The 18,492-nt window shown below is 36.9% G+C and overlaps 1 protein-coding gene across 2 annotated transcripts in view; it reads left to right on the plus strand.

Moving 5' to 3' along the window:
- Window positions 1–18,492, plus strand: part of FAT4 (FAT atypical cadherin 4) — a 167,538-nt gene that overhangs the window by 112,081 nt on the left and 36,965 nt on the right. For both annotated transcript variants that reach the window (XM_017542746.2, XM_017542747.2), the window contains exons 8-9: window positions 9,848–10,098; window positions 11,780–16,129. In XM_017542746.2, coding sequence (XP_017398235.1) covers window positions 9,848–10,098; window positions 11,780–16,129 — 4,601 coding nt within the window. The remainder of the gene's footprint in view (window positions 1–9,847; window positions 10,099–11,779; window positions 16,130–18,492) is intronic.

Consider the following 18,492-nt stretch of genomic DNA (forward strand, 5'->3'; position numbering starts at 1 on the left):
ATACAGATTTGAGAGTCACCAGTGTTTAAGAGGACATTTAAAACCAGTAAACTGAATGAGAACATCTTTGGAAAATATATTAGCCTGTTCTTATGCTGCTTTACAAAGACATATCCAAGACTTACATTGGCTCTGGAGGCATCATAATCATGGCAGAAGGCAAGGAAAAACTAAGTCACATCTTACATGACAGCAGGCAAAAGAGCTTGTGCAGAGGATCTCCCATTTACAAAACCATCTGTTCTTGTGAGACTTATTCACTACCAAAAGAACAGTAAGGGAGAAACCAGCCCCAGGATTCAATGAACTTCACCTAACCCTGCTTTTTGACACATGGTATTATTACAATTCAAGGTGAAATTTGGGTGGGGACACAGACAAACCATGTCAGAGAGCGTGTTGCAAGAGAAGGAAAGAGGGACTAGAACCAGTCACTTGGAATTCAACAGAAGACAGATTTAGGAGGAAAAGTTCCCCAGGAGACTAGGAGTTAAGGTAAGAGTTAAGAAGGTCTGAAATTAAGAAGGTCTGGCTAGAGACAACAGAGGAAATCCAAGACCGAATAGACATATGCATGCATTGCAAAAGGAGGGAAAGCTACATGCAAATTTCTTTCAGTGTACCTAGACTTACTTCCAAGAGAGCAACTGACTTCCCAGAGTCCTGTAAAGTCAAATCATAGAGGACCGAGACATTTCTGTCCAGGGTCATAGCCTGTTTGAGTCATTATACTTTGTACCAACCAGAGGAAAGCAGGTACAAATGAACCTCTTCCAAGTTATGAGCTTCAAAAGGCCACTAAATTTCCCTTCCTCTTCCTTCCCCTGCTCTCCCCTCCCCTCCCCTCCTCTCCTCTCCTCTCCCCTCCCCTCCCCTCCTCTCCTCTCCCCTCCCCTCCCATCCCCTTGTCTTAAACCAAAGCATAGAAATAATGAAATCCCCGTCTTAAGATTCAATCCAAGCCGAGCACCATAGCTCACGCCTGTAATCCCAGCAATTTGGGAGGCCAAGGCTGGCAAATCCTGAGGTCAGGAGATCGAGACAATCTTGGCCAACATGGTGAAACCTCGTCTCTACTAAAAACACAAAAAAATTAGCTGGGCATCATGGCGCATGCCTGTAGTCTCAGCTACTCAGGAGGCTGAGGCAGGAGAATTGCTTGAACCAGAAGGTGGAGATTGCAGTCTGAGATCATCCCACTGCACTGGGTGACAGTGCAAGACTGTGGCAAAATAATAATAATAATAATATTATTATTATTATTATTATTCAATCCAAAGTCTTTAGCTTAACATTGAGAGCAGAACCTTGGGAATTAAGCTGTGTGGAATTGAATCCTGACTCTACTATTACTATTGCATGAGTAAGGGCCAATTAATATTTCTGGACCCAGTTTTCAGTGGACTAGGCAAAGTAGTAACGAAACTGACTTTATAGAGAATAAGTAAAATAAGTTAAGTGAGCTACTTAGAATAGTGCCTGGAACAAAAAACAATGCTCAGTAACTGTCAATCCAAATAGTTCTAATCACACAAAACATCTAGACCTCTACCTACCTATCATTCGTTAGTGCTAAATAAGTTTCTATAATGATTTTGGAAGAGATATCCTACCTATTATAGTGTGAAAATCTAATAATTCTTTATCATCCATGCAGATATTCTATATACTGTTTTTTAGACAGCATATAGAATATTATCTATCAGATACAGGGAAATTCTCTTATATGAGAAGTGTAAATCCCTGAATATGAAGTTGAATGTTTACAAACTTGATCCTGTCTTCCATTGAGTCATTCATTTAATTATAGAATAAAATGCTGCTTTTTCCTAGCGCATGTTAAAGATTCATTGCAAAATGCTATCCTATGCCTGTGAATTATGCCTGTAAATTTGGTCTAGAAAAAATTGTATTCATGCTTTCAGAATGGTTTACAAAGTTGTACTGGTAAGTGATGGGATTGTTTTGGTTTGATAGTATGAATTTTGGTTATGTGATTGGTTGATTAATTTTCATCTTTTAATATAAGAATTAACATTATATTTTTACATTCATTGAAATTCAAAAACCTCATCAGTGAAAATCTTAAAATGACTATACAGACTATCATATAGTAAGTTAAAATGAAAATTGAAGCTGCTTTTATCTTGTGAAGAAAACACTGTATTCACTTGCAAATTAACTTAGGGCAGACAATTATTGCAGCTTAAATTAAAAATATTTTCACAGATAAAGTAAATAGTTATTATAACCTCAACCTTATGTACTCTGGTTTGATAAAATCTTACTGGAATAGAATATATTTTATGGCTGGTGTTAATAACTCCTTGTTATTAATGGTATCCTGAAGAAAATCGATTCTTTTTTCAGCTTGAAAGAGCTATTGTTTTCATTATTTTATTTCCCATTTAAATTGTACATAGGTTATTTACTGAGCTACTGATGGGATCTCTAGGAGCATAAACTTTTATGTGTCTTATAAGTTAATTTTTTCAAATGATGTAGACTGATTTTGTATACAGCATCCAGCCAATAGATGTTTACCTTTTATTTCTACCTATTTGATTAAACTTTGTATTTCTACAAATGGTGTACTTACTTTAAGTTACACATTTTACTTCATCTTTAGCATTTTCCTATCTTAGTCTTGCTCTAGTCAGATTATGTCTTTGCCTTCAACATACATATTCCAGAGCTTAGCTTTTACAGATATGTATCCCTTTTTCTCCCAACTGAACCAAATCTCTATGCAAGCCTCACTTCTAATTCTTCTATGCCACAACCCTGGAGAATGTAACAAACTCTACAGACAAAGTCAACATTCTAAGGAAAATTTCTTAATATGTGCTCTTACTCTTCCCATTCAATTTTCTCCAATTTGTTAATTCAAAAGTTACTCATTTCTCTCGCGTGTCTTCAAGTTCTCTCTCTTCCTTGGACCATGTATATATCTTCATAAATGCTCATTTACATAAGTTGCCTTATCTACAGAAATGCTCAGAATAGCTGGTGCTGAATTCTGATTCTTTTATTTACCTACCATTGCCTAGGAAAGTCATTTTAATGCCTCTAATGCTTAGTTTCAGCATCAATAAAAATGAAAATAAGAATTTATACTTTACAGCTTGGGAGACAAACATTTACTAATCACCTACTAGATATCAAACAGTATGTATGGAATCAGTTAATAATCCATAAATGTCTCTGACACAGTTATTAGGATACAGAAGTCACTAAATTAGTTCAAAGGTTTTCTTTTAATTTTTATTCTTCTCATATCTATTTTACTCCTAATATATTCCTTCTTTTACAGTATTTGGTATATGACAGTGGTTTTCACTTAAATGCATTGAATGAATGATTTTAATATTCTGTAGAATGGCTGCTTTTACTCAGTCTATTTTTAATACAACGTCTTGAATGGTTGGCTTCACAACCTGTTTTCTCTGGCCATTCATTCCTGAAAACCTTTAGTCTGATTTTTTCCCTAAAAAAGGCCCTGTCAGAAGACTACTGAAATTTGTCAAGTCCAGTGACTTTTCTGAGTCCTTATTCTACTTAACCTTCTGCAGTGTTCACACTACAGGTCAAGCCACCTTTCCTCTTTGCCATTTTTTTTCCTCCTAGATATCTATATAAGTATTGTTCTTGTCATCCTGCATCTCTGATCACAATTTGTCTTCTGTTTCTCTTTCTTTCTCTCCCTAGAAAGTAATTTTAATACTTTTACTGCATTATTTTCTCAGTACTTTCGTGTGTGTATGTCTGTGTGTGCGTGCGTGTGTGCGTCTGTGTGTGTGTGTGTGTGAGAGAGAGAGAGAGAGAGAGGGAGAGAGATTTATTCCATTGCTGCAATCATCAATTCTGTGACCAAACCTCCAAATCTGTACTATCAACTCTGACTCCACTCCAAAACTTTCCACCCATATTTATAACTCCCTGATAGACATATTACATTGGAGGTTCTGTTGGCATCATAAACACAGTGTACCTAAAATTCCTTACTTTTCCAGTTTCTCATTTTGGTTTTCTGCTTTCTCAATAATATTGCCTTTGTTTGTTTTTTACCACACCTTGCGGCTAAGGGTCATTCTCTCTCTTATCCTCAATCAGTGGACAAATTCTCATGTTTCTTCTTTTCTCATGCATCTGGCACCCATTCCTCAGTGTATCTCTTCTGCCAAGATCCTAGTTCAGTCCATAATTACATCATGCCTGTACTATTATAATGAAATTAACTCACTTCCATGACTCCCATTTCTAATCCTTCCAATCTCTGTAGTATACTATCCTGTAAAATTATGAAGCCCTGACTATGTACCAAAATCTTTGTTAAACTCTGAGAAGTTTAACACTCTAGGGCTGAGAAGTACAACTTAACAGAAGAGGTAATTTTGTAATCTCTTTAGTACTTTATAACAAGTATAGTTTAAGCATGGAATAGATGGAAAAATAATAGTATAGTCAACGATACTTGAGAAAATCATTAGAAACTTCAAGTAATTAATAAGTTTTAGAAAGACAGAAAAGTAGTTTATGGACAAATAAAGGAATGAAAGACATTCTAGTTAAAGACAGTATCAGGTACTAAGGCAAAGAGCTATGCAAAACATGGCATCGAAGAAAGTATTTCCGTATGGTTGGAATGGACTTTGTATACCATATAAAACATTCCAGATTTCTTGTTGCATCTAAGGAGAGAAACAACAAAAATGTTTTAAGCAGCAAGCACGAATACATGACTAGTTTATGTTTCATAATGATTTCTGTCTCAGTGTTATAGTAAATAATTTGTACAAAGCAAACCTGAGTCAGTGAATTGAAGGGCAATGGCAGTAGCATGCATCAGCATGAGTATCTCTTGGCTCTGCTTTAATAATTTTACTTTCTTCCTCAAAATCTTTCTATTCCAGTTTCAAGACTCCCACTCTTCAAATTCTAGTCACCCCATATATGGCCCCAGCATCTTCCCAAGCGAATTCTGCAAAACTCTGCAACATATAGCCAGAAGTTCAGCATTACTGGATCATTTTCTGCTCATGGGACAAGGATCTGTGTTTTCTCAAGCCTTATAGCTTTGTTCAATTTATTCTGTATTGTTTACCAGGCCTTGACAATCTGCTACCTGCAGGCCAAATTGAGCCTAGTGCCTGTTTTTGTAAATAAAGTGTTATCGGAACACAGCCATGCCCGTTCATGTCCCAATTGTCTATGGCTGCTCTGGCTGTATGTTGCTAAGCTAAGTACTGCAACAGAGATCACATGACCTGCAAACCTGAATGTATTTACTATTTGGCCCTTTATGTAAAAGGTTTGCTGACAACTGGCCTAGAACTTCTTTTTTTTCTCCCCATTTGAAAAATAGGTAGCCCCTTTGCAACTTACGTTAAATTTACCCTTCTCTGAGATGGCTTTATTTTAATCATCCCAGTCAAGAGTGTTGTCTTTGCCTTCTGACTACCTACACCGACACCACTTTGCTGTTTCATAGCACTTTACTGTTTTGTAATTACTTTTTTGTATATCTTTCTTTTATAAAGGATATAAACTTAAAACCAGGATTTCTTACCTACTTAACCATGTCTTTTTTTTTTCCTTTTTTTTTTTAATTTAAAGTCCCTTTGTACATTTGACTATCTAAATACAGGTTGAGCATCCCTAATCTGAAAATCCAAAGCAACAGAAATGTTTTAAACTTTTCTGAGAATCAACATGATGCCACAGGTGGAAAATTCCACACCTGATACCTTTGCTTTCCCATGTTTCAATGTACAAAAATTTTGTTTCAAGCAATTATCAAAAATATTAGATAAAATTATCTTCTGGCTGTGTTTATGAGGTACATATGAAACCTCATATATACCTTATAAACGAATTTTGTGTTTAGACTTGAGACCAATCCCCTAGATATCTCATTATGTGTATGCAAATATTCTAAGATCCAGACAAATTCTAAAACACATCTGGTTCCAAGAATTTTGGATAATGGATACTCAACCTGTATGTAGATGGATTTGGATAGCCTATATAATATAATAGACTACTATATTATAAATATGTACTATATAGGTCCTATTATGTTTGTAAACTTAGACTTTTAAATGCTTACCATTTATCAGTTACAATGCCAAATGCTCTACATACAAAATATTTTTAATACTCAAAACTACCAGATAAAAAGAGTAAAATGTGATCTCCACTTTACAGATAAAGAACGCTTAAAAACGTTAAGATATTTTTTAGGGACATGGATAAAACTGGAAACCATCATTCTCAGCAAACTGACACAAGAACAGAAAACCAAACACTGTATGTTCTCACTCATAAGTGGGTGTTGAACAATGAGAACACATGAACACAGGGAGAGGAACATCACCCACTGGGCCTGTCAGGGGTTGGGGGGCTAAGGGAGGGATAGCATTGCAAGAAACAACTAATGTAGATGACAGGGTGATGGATGCAGCAAACCACCATGGCATGTGTATACCTATGTAACAAACCTGCACGATCTGCCCATGTACCCCAGAACTTAAAGTATAATAAAAAAAAAAGAAATTTTTGTAAATTTAAGTGCTATTAATGGGGTTAAAATTTATGTCCAAGTGAACTATGTTCTAAAGTTCAGTCTCTTAACTGTTACTAAATGATCACATTCTCTCAGTAGACAGTACAATGCCTATAACCCTAGTAGATTTCAGGAAGAGGGAAAGAAGTTTTAAAAAATCAAATGGGGAAATTTTAATTTTACAAAAGCAATAGTTGATGAGTTGATTTAGGGTTCACAGTGGTCTCTGTTTATGCAAATAATTTGAAATAGTAATGTATTCTCAAATTCGAAAATAAATTAACATGTTTATTGATTTTCATTGAACTAAATGTGAATCCATTCTATATTGACACAACTTGAGCAAGAGTCCATGTTGGCCTTAGCAATCAGGTACAACATTTCCTGTCTTCACTACATTCCCTTGTTGAGTTTCACCTTCCTTCTACTGTGGTATAAGGGGAAAAGTGCATGTTGAAGTCATAAAGACAGAAATTCAGACTCTAGGGCTACTCTTTATAGATTGCATGTTTCTTTGTGCAACTACCCTAGCCTCTGTTAGATTCAGATTCCTTATCTCTAAACAGTCAAAACTAAGACTAAACTATTAGGATTGTTTGGGGATTTAAATAAAAGCATATATAAATTCTCCAGTAGTGTGCTTGATATGCACTAAGAAATCAGTAAGTTCCTGGAAATCTTTAAAGAACAGTATAAATGTTTAACTGTTAAGAAGAGACCACAAAACGCAATCTACTAAAGTTTTTAACCTTACAAAAATTAACTCAGGGCAGAGAGGCCATCAGGAGGAATGAGAATAGAACCAAGCCCCAAGTAAGAGACGTGGCAAAAATCTAGACATATTATCTTAACTGTCAATCTAGGTACGGAGCTTCTTGTGTTTCTTCTATTTTTAAAAAACTTCGAAATATAAATTTGCATGCAACTGGTGTTATAGAATATCTCATATTTAAAATATACTTTTATATGTTTTAGAATCTAGTGCAGTATAGAAAAAATAGGATATTAACGATAATTAACTCAGTCATTTTAAAAAATACTAAATATATTACCTACTTTAAAATAGACAATCATATGGCAATAGCATAAAATAAAAAAATAAGAATTTATAACATAAGTTTCTTTGTCTGTGTTCTGCTGCTGTCGCCACATACTGGGTAGTTTCTAAAGAATAGAAGTTTATTTGGCCCACAGTTTGGAGGCTAGGAAGTCTAAGGGCATGGGCCTGCATTTGGTGAGTGCTTCCTATGTGTTATTTCATGGCAAAGGGCAGAAGGCATCACATGGTGAGCAATCATGTGAGACAGAGAGAGGAAATCAGGCTGAACTCATTCTTTTATCAGAAGCCCACTCCCTCAACAGCTAACTCCCACTTCCATGATCATGGCATTAATCTACTCATTAATGGTGGAACCCTGATGGTCTATTCACCTCTTAGAGGCCCTACTTCTTAATATTGTTACAATGACTGATTTCAAGGTGATTTTGAAGGGAACATTTAAATCATAGCAAGTTTTTCTGAATGGATCATTTAGTGAAAATGGACTAAAGGCAACATCCTTTGCCTATCAATGCATTACACTTAATAATACACCATGGTCTTGACATATACAAAACACCCAGATGAAAATTTGCATTCTTGAATCAATCTTATTTTATTTTTGTTTGTGAATGTTTGTAGGAATAAATATTTGATTGAACCTTGGAAACTTGCCATCATAAAACTAAAAAAAATTGTGGCAGTATGGCTTAGTTTTTTTTCCTATTAAATTATTTGATTACTTCTACATCCACTGATAGCAACAAGGTTCCAAAATAAAATCATACAATTCCCAAATCCAGTTTTCTGCACTTTGTAAAATGGTAAGTTTTTTGATTATTTTGTGAGTCCTGAATTTTCAAGTGTTCAAAATTTATGTATAAAACTTGATATCTATATTTTGATAAAGAGAATAGATATTATTTACTATATAAGGACAATAATTATACTTAATAGTCAATTCTGGCTCAATAACTATATAGTTAGTGCTATTTTCACCATGCCTGATTCTGCCATGTAGTTTGCGAAAATGTATTTAAAATGTGAATGATGTAAAGTACTTTATCAATACTGAAGCCACTTCTCAACCAGACTGCTTCTCTATTATTTCCCTGTTCTGCTGTTATTTTATAAGACTCCTCATATTTTTAAATATAAGGTCCTCAACAGTTAATTATTTTACTAAAGTAGGATAAAACGTGCTGAAATATTTGTTTTAAGCTGTGAGCATAATAGGAATGAACAAATTACGGGCTGCAATATGGAGGTTTTTTTTTTTTTTTCTGCAGTTTCTATTAGATATATGCTGTTGCTATGTTTATATAGACACAAAGTAAACTGTAGAAGCATGGAACTAGCTCCAACAAGGATATGTCTTTGTTGGTATAAAACAAGAAAACTTTTAAAGATACCTATTTCCATGCTATCTTTCAACTTTAAAAATTATGGACCATAGCCATTTCTGAACCTTCAAGCTCAGCTACTTCTTTCCTGGATGATCTCTGGGACCCCACCTTATACACAAAATCAGGAGTATATGCAGACAGCTTTACTCTTCAGAAAGAAGAGAGAAGCTTTTCTCAGCAGAAACTCCTGCCTGTTAACCTATCTGGTTAGCATCAAAACATACATGAAGATGTCATACCTCTCCTGTCAAGAAATCAACAAAACCATATGAGGAATGACAAAGAGAGAATTAATCACTAGAAAGGTCTTTGTATAAATAATCAGTCCTTTAGTTGTTCTGAGAAGCTGATACATGCCAAATACAGGCGTTGTCTTAGAAGAATACAATTTTCAACTGATCTGATCTTCTCTGGTTTATTATGGTATACAGCAGAAAAATAATTTTTAGTTTCATTTAAAAGATATTCATTTGTAATCCTGGCCATTAACCACAATATGAGAGCAAGGCCCCTTATTTATGCTTTCAGGCTCATTTATTTAAAACACAGTAGCCTTATGGGTTTGTTTTGTGGCTTTGCACAACTTAAGAGTCCTACAACCCTTGTGAAGACTTCCTTGACATCACTGGACATCTCACAACAAAGATTGTCAATGAGATGGTCACATAAAGTTTGAAATATTTATGATCTAGAGCTAACTGTAGTCTTTCTAACATTAGTGTGCGATCTTTCTTGTAATGTTTGCTTGCATCTCCACCTCAGTTTTTTAATTAGAGTAAATAGAAGTTACAATATTAAAACTATACGACATATCCCTAGTTCTGCTTTCTGCTTTAGTTATAGGATCATCGGTGGAAACTCTCAGTTCACGATCAACCCATCCACAGGACAAATCATCACCAGTGCATTGTTAGATAGGGAAACAAAAGATAATTATACTTTGGTAGTGGTCTGCAGTGATGCAGGTTCTCCAGAGCCTCTTTCCAGTTCAACCAGTGTGCTTGTGACTGTGACTGATGTCAATGACAATCCACCAAGATTTCAGCATCACCCGTATGTCACTCACATCCCATCTCCTACTCTACCAGGTAATCAACCAGATTATGAGGCCACATGGATACAAGCAAACTGTGTATCAGTCATTTCTATAAAAACATTTATGATATTTTGCATATATATTTCTGAGGTGGCCTAATTTTGCAAATCCTCTAAAATTCAGGTTGTTTTGTCTAGTGGAATTGAAAAATGTTTGAAACTTGAAAATGAACCCTTTCTTCCCAAACCAATTGTATATAGGGTTTTATAATTATTATGTATTACTATTCTTAACATTACTTGAATATTATAAATAATTAACATATCTATTACATCATAATTAAGGATGTTTATGGCCTGAGGTATAATTATGTGTAAGTTCCCTAAGAGGAGGGGCATTGTGTCTATTTTGCAGGCCATACCCCACTATCTGAAACATGATCTGGAAGATAATAGGCAGTCAAATATATTTGCCAGTGGAAAATGAATATTTTACCTCAATTTTTCATAGATACATTTTCAAGAAATTTAGTAAGTGGATAATTCTTAATATTTATTTTATTCAAGGTTTTGCAAACAAAAATTTTTTCTGTTTGTAAGTTTATGGAGCCATTTATTGGCTAACATGAAAATTGTCAATATGAAAATGATTCATAAATGGCTCCATGTATGTGCCAACTTTCTAGCAAAAGGAAATGTCAACATCAAAGTGATATATACCTGCTAAAGGTCTTTACATGAAATGATGTTGGCAGGCATGGTTCTGATTACATCCATTACATGTGTGATGGTGCAATATAGAATTTCCTATGCAAAATGAGGTATGCTTAAGCATCTTTTCCTCATCGGACTTATTATAATTAGTCAGAATTACTGGCCTTTTAAAATAAAAGATATTTTACTTTTGTTACCATTCCTTCTGTAGGGGTGAGAGTGCAGGTTTGGGAATGGTTTCTGAATGAGTATATTGAAAATATGTCCTTATGGCAGCTTTTCTGCATATTTTTACCACAATCTGTTTCACTGGCACTCAGTGTAAGTACTAACTTTTGGAATCCAAAGGGAGCCCATTATTCCTCAATTCTTATTTCTACTTTATAATTATTTTAATTGGCTTATGTATATATATATATATATGTGTGTGTGTATATATACATACACACATACACATACAGATACATACTTTTTCTTCATATGATAATAGTTCACATATAAAGGAATTTTGTCATAAAACAGTGGGGATAAGGAATCAATGGTAATGAACATATAATTTTTGTTGACACGATTACATATAAAGTGATTTGAAGGTATTTTAAGACACACTAGAGCAACTGTATCTTTGCACTGGGTAGAAGCATAGCGTTTTGCAGAGTTCACATATTATATTTTGGAATGTTGTTTTATGTGCAGATTTTTTCTCCTAGAAACTATGATTTTTGAATGTTTAGCAAGTTCTTTTACCTATGCTTCTCCCAAAGGCATACTGAAAAATATTAAATTCAACAGACTGTATGAATTTTAGTTAGAAAATGGCAGGTTAGTCTCTGAAGACAATTACAAAGCAGATTTGGCTGTGAACTTCAGAGAAAATATAGGAGATACTGTTTTCCCCAGTAATCATGACAAAATAAGGTCATATCAAGCAGCAATAGAGTGTCTTATATGCACTTACCTGCTACCAAATGTTTTATTTAAATTACTTATGGTTATAACTGCACACTTTATCTTTTATAGGTTCCTTTGTCTTTGCGGTTACAGTCACAGATGCTGATATTGGACCAAATTCTGAACTGCATTATTCTCTTTCGGGTAGAAATTCTGAAAAATTTCACATTGACCCACTGAGGGGAGCCATTATGGCCGCCGCACCACTAAACGGAGCTTCAGAAGTGACATTTTCTGTGCATGTAAAAGATGGTGGCTCATTTCCAAAGACAGATTCTACAACAGTGACAGTTAGATTCGTGAACAAGGCAGATTTCCCTAAAGTCAGAGCCAAAGAACAAACATTCATGTTTCCTGAAAGCCAACCAGTCAGCTCTCTTGTCACCACCATCACGGGATCCTCTTTGAGAGGAGAACCTATGTCCTATTATATTGCAAGTGGGAATCTGGGCAGTACTTTCCAGATTGATCAATTAACAGGGCAGGTGTCTATTAGTCAACCTCTGGATTTTGAAAAGATACAAAAATACGTGATATGGATAGAGGCCAGAGACGGTGGTTTCCCTCCATTCTCCTCTTATGAGAAACTTGATATAACAGTATTAGATGTCAATGATAATGCCCCAATTTTTAAGGAAGACCCATTTGTATCTGAAATACTGGAAAACCTCTCTCCTCGAAAAGTACTTACTGTTTCGGCAATGGACAAGGACAGTGGACCCAATGGACAGTTAGATTATGAAATCGTTAATGGCAACATGGAAAACAGTTTCAGTATCAATCATGCTACTGGTGAAATTAGAAGCATTAGACCTCTGGACAGGGAAAAAGTATCTCATTATATTCTAACCATAAAATCTTCAGACAAAGGGTCCCCTTCTCAGAGTACTTCAGTAAAAGTGATGATTAACATTTTAGATGAGAATGATAATGCCCCTAGATTTTCTCAGATATTTAGTGCCCATGTTCCTGAAAATTCCCCCTTAGGTTACACTGTTACCCGTGTCACAACTTCTGATGAAGACATTGGGATTAATGCAATTAGTAGATATTCTACAATGGACATAAGTCTTCCATTTACAATTAATCCCAGCACAGGGGATATTGTCATAAGCAGGCCTTTAAATAGGGAAGATACAGACCGTTACAGAATTCGAGTTTCTGCACATGATTCTGGGTGGACTGTAAGTACAGATGTCACAATATTTGTGACAGATGTCAATGACAATGCTCCAAGATTTAGCAGACCCTCCTATTATTTAGATTGCCCTGAACTTACTGAGACTGGCTCCAAAGTAACTCAGGTATCTGCAACAGATCCTGATGAGGGATCAAACGGACAAGTGTTTTATTTTATAAAATCTCAGTCAGAATATTTCAGGATTAATGCCACCACTGGAGAGATTTTCAATAAACAGATCTTAAAATACCAAAATGTCACTGGCTTCAGTAATGTGAATATCAACAGGCATAGTTTTATAGTGACATCTTCAGATCGAGGTAATCCTTCCTTACTTAGTGAGACAACAGTTACGATCAATATAGTGGACAGTAATGACAATGCACCTCAATTTCTTAAAATTAAATATTTCACTCCAGTCACCAAAAATGTTAAGGTTGGTACAAAGTTAATCAAAGTTACAGCAATAGATGACAAAGATTTTGGACTGAATTCGGAAGTGGAGTATTTCATTTCTAATGATAACCATTTAGGAAAATTTAAGTTGGACAATGATACAGGGTGGATTTCAGTAGCATCCTCCCTGATTTCTGACTTGAACCAAAACTTTTTTATCACAGTCACTGCAAAGGATAAGGGAAACCCTCCACTTTCTTCCCAAGCAACTGTTCAAATAACAGTCACTGAGGAAAACTACCATACACCTGAATTCTCTCAAAGCCACATGAGTGCAACCATCCCTGAGAGCCATAGCATTGGGTCCATTGTCAGAACTGTTTCTGCAAGAGATAGAGATACAGCTATGAATGGCTTGATTAAGTACAGCATTTCTTCAGGAAATGAAGAAGGCATTTTTGCAATCAATTCTTCTACAGGTGTATTAACACTAGCCAAATCTCTTGATTATGAGCTGTGTCAGAAGCATGAAATGACGATTAGTGCTACAGATGGAGGATGGGTTGCAAGAACTGGTTATTGCAGCGTGACCGTAAATGTGATTGATGTGAATGATAACTCTCCAGTATTCCTCTCTGATGACTATTTCCCTACTGTTTTGGAAAATGCCCCAAGTGGAACAACAGTTATCCACCTAAATGCAATAGATGCTGACTCTGGAACAAATGCTGTGATTGCGTACACTGTGCAGTCATCTGACAGTGACCTCTTTGTCCTTGACCCTAACACAGGAGTCATAACCACTCAAGGCTTCTTGGATTTTGAAACCAAGCAGAGCTACCATCTTACTGTGAAAGCCTTCAATGTCCCCGATGAGGAAAGGTGTAGTTTTGCCACTGTTAATATACAATTAAAAGGGACAAATGAATATGTGCCACGTTTTGTTTCCAAACTTTACTATTTTGAAATCTCAGAAGCAGCTCCTAAAGGCACTGTTGTTGGAGAAGTGTTTGCTAGCGACCGTGATTTGGGCACTGATGGGGAGGTGCACTATTTGATTTTTGGTAATAGTAGAAAGAAGGGTTTCCAGATCAATAAGAAGACTGGACAGATTTATGTTTCTGGAATTCTTGATCGAGAAAAAGAAGAAAGGGTGTCTTTGAAGGTACTGGCCAAGAACTTTGGTAGCATTAGAGGTGCAGATATAGATGAGGTCACTGTAAATGTCACCGTGCTTGATGCAAATGACCCACCCGTTTTTACTCTGAACATCTACAGTGTGCAGATCAGTGAAGGGGTCCCAATAGGAACTCATGTGACCTTTGTCAGTGCCTTTGACTCAGACTCTATCCCCAGCTGGAGCAGGTTTTCCTACTTCATCGGATCAGGGAATGAAAATGGTGCCTTTTCTATTAATCCACAGACAGGGCAGATCACTGTTACTGCAGAATTAGATCGAGAAACCCTACCCATCTATAACCTCTCAGTTTTGGCTGTTGATTCAGGGACCCCCTCAGCTACAGGAAGTGCCTCTTTATTAGTCACCCTGGAAGATATAAATGATAATGGGCCTGTGCTGACTGTCAGTGAAGGAGAAGTTATGGAAAACAAACGGCCAGGCACTTTGGTGATGACCCTTCAGTCCACTGACCCTGATCTCCCTCCAAATCAAGGTCCCTTTACTTACTACTTGCTGAGCACAGGTCCTGCCACCAATTATTTCAGCCTGAGCACTGCTGGGGTTCTGAGCACAACCAGAGAGATTGACAGGGAGCAGATTGCAGACTTCTATCTGTCTGTGGTTACCAAGGATTCTGGTGTTCCTCAAATGTCTTCCACAGGAACTGTGCATATCACAGTTACAGACCAAAATGACAATCCTTCACAATCTCGGACGGTGGAGATATTCGTTAATTATTATGGCAACTTGTTTCCCGGTGGGATTTTAGGCTCTGTGAAGCCACAGGATCCAGATGTGTTAGACAGCTTCCACTGCTCTCTTACTTCAGGAGTTACCAGCCTCTTCAGTATTCCAGGGGGTACTTGTGATCTGAATTCCCAGCCAAGGTCCACAGACGGCACGTTTGATCTGACTGTCCTTAGCAATGATGGAGTTCACAGCACAGTCACGAGCAACATCCGAGTTTTCTTTGCTGGATTTTCCAATGCTACAGTGGATAACAGCATCTTACTTCGTCTCGGTGTACCCACAGTAAAGGACTTCTTGACCAACCACTACCTTCATTTTTTACGCATTGCCAGCTCACAGCTGACAGGCTTAGGGACTGCTGTGCAACTGTATGCTGCATATGAAGAGAACAATAGAACATTTCTTTTGGCAGCTGTGAAGCGAAATAATAATCAGTATGTGAATCCCAGTGGTGTAGCCACCTTCTTTGAAAGCATCAAAGAGATCCTTCTCCGGCAGAGTGGAGTAAAGGTAGAATCTGTGGATCATGACTCTTGTGTGCATGGCCCCTGTCAGAATGGAGGGAGCTGTTTAAGAAGATTGGCTGTGAGCTCTGTATTAAAGAGCCGTGATAGTCTTCCAGTCATCATTGTGGCAAATGAGCCTCTGAAGCCTTTCTTATGCAAGTGTCTGCCAGGATATGCGGGTAGCTGGTGTGAAATAGATATAGATGAATGTCTCCCATCACCTTGCCACAATGGTGGCACCTGTCACAATTTAGTGGGAGGATTTTCATGCAGCTGCCCAGATGGCTTCACTGGTAGGGCCTGTGAGAGAGATATCAATGAGTGCCTGCAGAGCCCTTGCAAGAATGGTGCGGTCTGCCAGAATTTTCCAGGGAGCTTCAACTGTGTTTGCAAAACTGGATACACAGGTATAACAATGTTTGTACTTTTCTCACTAAGACTTTAACCATGTCAAGTATAATATAAGGGAAATAACTTTATCATTTTCCAATGATTTCCATATAAATGAACATAATTGTAACAAATGTTTCTAAACATTTGCTGTTGGTCAAATACTGTTCCAAGCACTTTTTGTGATTTTTTTTTTGTTGTTGTTGTTGTTGTTGTTTTTTTTTTTTGAGACGGAGTTTCGCTCTTGTTGCCCAGGCTGGAGTGCAATGGCGCAATCTCGGCTCACAGCAACCTCCGCCTCCTGGGTTCAGGCAATTCTGCCTCAGCCTCCTGAGTAGCTGGGATTACAGGCATGCAGCTATGCCCAGCTGATTTTTTGTAGTTTTACTAGAGACGGGGTTTCACCGTGTTGACCAGGATGGTCTCGATCTCTTGACCTCATGATCCACCCGCCTCGGCCTCCCAAAGTGCTGGGATAACAGGCGTAAGCCACCGCGCCCAGCCCTTTATGTGTTTATTTTATTTACTTCTTACAAGAAAACTTATGAGGTAGGAATATTTTCCAGTTTCTACAGGCAAGAAAGTTGAAGTAGAGAGAAAGTAATTAAGTTTTCTCAGATGATTTAATTACGTGGCTGTAATGTCACCATGCCAGTCTACACAGTTAAACCCGGAAATTAAGCTCTTAGTCCTGAAGAGTATCTTACGAGACCAAAAAAGAATATCTTCTTATAAGAGTATTCTAGATATTAAAGAATATGAAAGATGCAAAACCTAAGATTTGGACTATTTTATGTGTTCAGTAATTGTCATGATTGCTGTTGATTGTTTTTCATTATCCTTTTTACGATCTTTTAAAATCATAGTCATCATTATTATTGAAACGTGATCCACATCGTGAGAAGAGCAAGAATCATGTTTTCAGATTTAGATTAAAATGGTGTGTTATTTCTAATAGTTTGGTAGAAAGCACTATAGCTTTCTCAAGAAAGTTAGAACACAACTGAGCCACAACTTACCCTGACAGACTAAAAGGCACCATTAAACATAGAGGAGAAAAAAAATTTGAACTAGTCTTTGGCACCCTTGTAGGATAAGATGTCCATATATACATATATCTCTACCTATTTCTACTCCATCTCTATATTATTATTCTCTCTCAACCTATCTATTAGTTGATCAGTTGTTGATGTTCCTTTATATGTGAATAAATGTTATTCTGTTGATAAGTTTGAGGAGAGCAAAACTCTATCTTATAACTTGCATGCTATACATTTGTAAAGCTTACATATGACATTGGGTTGCTGTGTAGTATTTATAAACATAATTTACAGTAGTAGTAGTATAGGTAATATCAAGATAATTTGCTTCAGTTTCTGTAGATGTATTACAGAATAACATTTTTTAAAATGTCTTTAAGCAAATGCATTTGTATGTTATATTTTTTAAAGTGCCCATTATGTGTATACTGATGGTTTTATATTTGGAGAGTTGAATCATTTGAGGAAAATATAGAGCAAGTTTGAAAATGTTGAAACAGAACATACAGCCTTTGCTTCCTAAGGAAATAACTTTGAAATATATATGAAGAAAAAGGGGCAGAAAGTATATATAATAGAAAAACTAATCGATTTCATAGAATCTGATTTAGCGATAGCTTTTGGGAGGTCACCTAACCTTAGCTGACCCTGTATTTCTCCATCTGTAAAATGAGACTAATCATAATTACTTATCTTTTAGGGTTTTTGTAATGACTAAATACAGCGTCTGTAAAAGACCTAGTATAGGCCATGCATGGTGTCTCATGCGTGTAATCCCAGCACTTTGGGAGGCCGAGGCAGGTGGATCACCTGAGGTCAGGAGCTCGAGACAAACCTGGCCAACATGGTGAAAACCCATCTCTACTAAAAGTATAAAAATTAGCTGGGCATGGTTGCTGGCACATGTAGTCTCAGCTATTCTAGAGGCTGAGGTAGGAGAACTGCAGGAACCCAAGAAGCGGAGGTTGCAGTGAGCCGAGATTGTGCCATTGCACTCCAACCCAGGTCAACAACAGCAAGACTCTGTTTCAAACAAACAAACAAACAAAAAACACCTAGAGCCGGGCGCAGTGGCTCAAGCCTGTAATCCCAGCACTGTGGGAGACCGAGGCGGGTGGATGATGAGGTCAAGAGATCGAGACCATCCTGGTCAACATGGTGAAACCCCGTCTCTACTAAAACTACAAAAAATCAGCTGGGCATGGTGACGCGTGCCTGTAATCCCAGCTACTCAGGAGGCTGGGGCAGGAGAATTGCCTGAACCCAGGAGGCGGAGGTTGCGGTGAGCCGAGATCGCGCCATTGCACTCCAACCTGGGTAACAAGAGCGAAACTCCGTCT

The sequence above is a fragment of the Cebus imitator genome, unplaced genomic scaffold (genome assembly GCF_001604975.1).
Source record: "Cebus imitator isolate Cc_AM_T3 unplaced genomic scaffold, Cebus_imitator-1.0 Scaffold146, whole genome shotgun sequence".
Classification (NCBI taxonomy): domain Eukaryota; kingdom Metazoa; phylum Chordata; class Mammalia; order Primates; family Cebidae; genus Cebus; species Cebus imitator.